Below are 2,500 nucleotides of genomic sequence, written 5' to 3'. Positions count from 1 at the left end.
GATAGTAGCATGTGATCCATTAATTTACTTTGGCTCTGGGTGCCTCTCATATATCATGGGGCCACATCGATTCTCCCCCAAAAAACATTCCATTTGAGGTTATATTCCGCACTGAGTGACATCACACTCATTACTCCAGTTCACTAGTGTTCTGCTCAGACATGCACCAAACCACGGCCTAAGTCTGTGAGGCGCTGAATCGATACGATCGATCACTCTATGAACACTAAATCATTTACACAGACTGCTGTCAATGGGGTCCATGCCAAAAAGCATCAGTGGGTCCCAAAGCAAGGAGAGTTTTACTGCATGGATGAAAGGGGCTTTTGACCTATCTATAGTATTAATGTGGTTCACAACAGATTGTACTCAGTGACCTAAAGGTCTCACTGACGCGCTTACTGGCTGTCTCTCTTTTCCCATCAGTCTCTCCCCGTCGGTCTTCTTTTTCAGAAAGGCATTTATAACAACACACTCCTTCTCTCTTTCTCTTTCTCTCTCTCTCTTCCTCTCTCAGAAATCGGTCGGGTGAGGAAGGACATGTATAACGACACACTGAACGGCAGCATGGAGAAGCGGAACCCTGAGCTTCCAGACGCCGTTGGACCGGTGGTGCAGCTTCAGGAGAAACTCTATGTGCCTGTTAAAGAGTACCCCGACGTGAGTGACACACACACACACACACACACACACACAGACACACACACACACAGACACACACACTCACACACACACACACACACACACACACACACATACACTCAGACTCTAAGTGCCTGGTAAAGAATACCCTGACGTGAGTGACCCACACACACACAAACACACACACACACACACTTGATCTTGCAATGTGTGTGCAGTTCAGTTATTGTGGACTGCAGATTCTGATCAGTTAGCCTTGCTGTATACACTGTCTCTCTCTCTCTCTCTCGCGCACGTGCTCTCTCGCTCTCTCTCTCTCTCGCTCTCTCTCTCTCTCTCTCTCGCTCTCTCTCTCTCTCGCTCTCTCTCTCTCTCGCTCTCTCTCTCTCTCGCTCTCTCTCTATCTTTATCTTTTTCTCTCCCTCTCACACACACACACACACACACACACACACACACACACACACACACACTCACACACACACAGATACACCAATGGTGTTGTAAACTACCAATTTCAGAGGACCCCCCCAGTGGAAAGAAACAGATCCAAACCAGCAGCTCTTCAAGCCTCACCAAAAATTACCATCCATCCCAATTAGCTATTGCGTGGGTGTGTGTTTGTGTGTGTGTGTGTGTGTGTGTGTGTGTGTGTGTGTGGTGTGTGTGTGTGTGTGTGTGTGTGTGTGTGTGTGTGTGTGTGTGTGTGTGTGTGTGTGTGTGTGTGTGTGTGTGTGTGTGTGTGTGTGTGTGTGTGTGTGTGTGTGCATATTTGTGTGTGTGTGTGTGTGTGAGAGACTGACTGTGTGTGTGTGTGTGTGTGTGTGTTTGTGTGTGTGTGTGTGTGTGTGTGTGTGTGTGTGTGTGTGTGTGTGTGTGTGTGTGTGTGTGTGTGTGTGTGTGTGTGTGTGTGTGTGTGTGTGTGTATGTCTGTTTGTATGTTAGGGTTGGGCGATATGTCGGTATATACTGTGAACCGGTAGAAATGTGTCTACTGATAGAGATTTGGCAATACCGTTTCTACCACTGTATACTCTTATTTTGAATTTATTTTGATTTATTTTTAGATAATGACATCATACATCATCCCATTTAGTATATGGTTACTCGCCAAAATGATAGAAGACATTTCCTCCAAAATACCTTTTTAAAACTGTTTTGTGATTTCCGCTTAGAAATAATTGTTCTTTAGGCAAATACAACTTTAAAGTTTAAAATGTTGCATAGCAACCCATTACTTGCTGACTTCAAGTTACAAGGACTTTCCGTTACATTACATGACCGGACTACTTGCGGAATGATATGAAAGATCCCGTTGCCAATGACAGCGGTCATTACTTTTCTGCAGCAGTGAATATAAAGAAATTACAGACCTGCGAACATTGGGGTGGCCCATTCAAAGCAACTGAACTTTTTTGAACATTCTGAAGAGCTGTTTTGATACCCAGTACAAATTTTAAGCACTTGACCTGCAAGGACTGTCATGCCTACTTGTTAAATAATCCTCGACTGTTGAGAAAGATTCAATCTACTGAAAAATATGGACGGAATAGTGTCTAGTGTAGCCATTTATTTGCAGATTCTGTTCCATTTTTCTCAATGATGGTCAAATATTAGTAGTTAACTATGCACTCTTTCCATAGTTTAGATTTATTTTCAGTAGTGCTGTCAGTTTAACGCGTTATTAACAGCGTTAACGCAAACCTATTTTAAAGCCGTCAATTATTTTATTGCGCAATTTTTTTTTACCACATCCACGGCTGAAGTGCCCTTGAGCAAGGCACCTAACCCCGATCACTGCTCCCCGGGCGCCGCCAAAGGCAGCTCACTGCTCCGGGTTAGTGTGTAACCCCACTTC

General features: G+C 44.3%; 1 protein-coding gene across 2 annotated transcripts in view; it reads left to right on the top strand.

The window, feature by feature from the left end:
- The window catches only part of qkib (QKI, KH domain containing, RNA binding b), an 83,306-nt gene that overhangs the window by 35,374 nt on the left and 45,432 nt on the right, over positions 1–2,500 (top strand). For both annotated transcript variants that reach the window (XM_080849227.1, XM_080849226.1), the window contains exon 2: positions 518–660. In XM_080849227.1, coding sequence (XP_080705353.1) covers positions 518–660 — 143 coding nt within the window. The remainder of the gene's footprint in view (positions 1–517; positions 661–2,500) is intronic.

This window comes from Sprattus sprattus (genome assembly GCF_963457725.1).
Source record: "Sprattus sprattus genome assembly, chromosome: 12".
NCBI classification, from domain to species: Eukaryota; Metazoa; Chordata; class Actinopteri; order Clupeiformes; family Clupeidae; genus Sprattus; species Sprattus sprattus.
The sequence above is the reverse complement of the archived record's forward strand: the minus strand, read 5'-3'. Positions and strand labels throughout refer to the sequence as shown.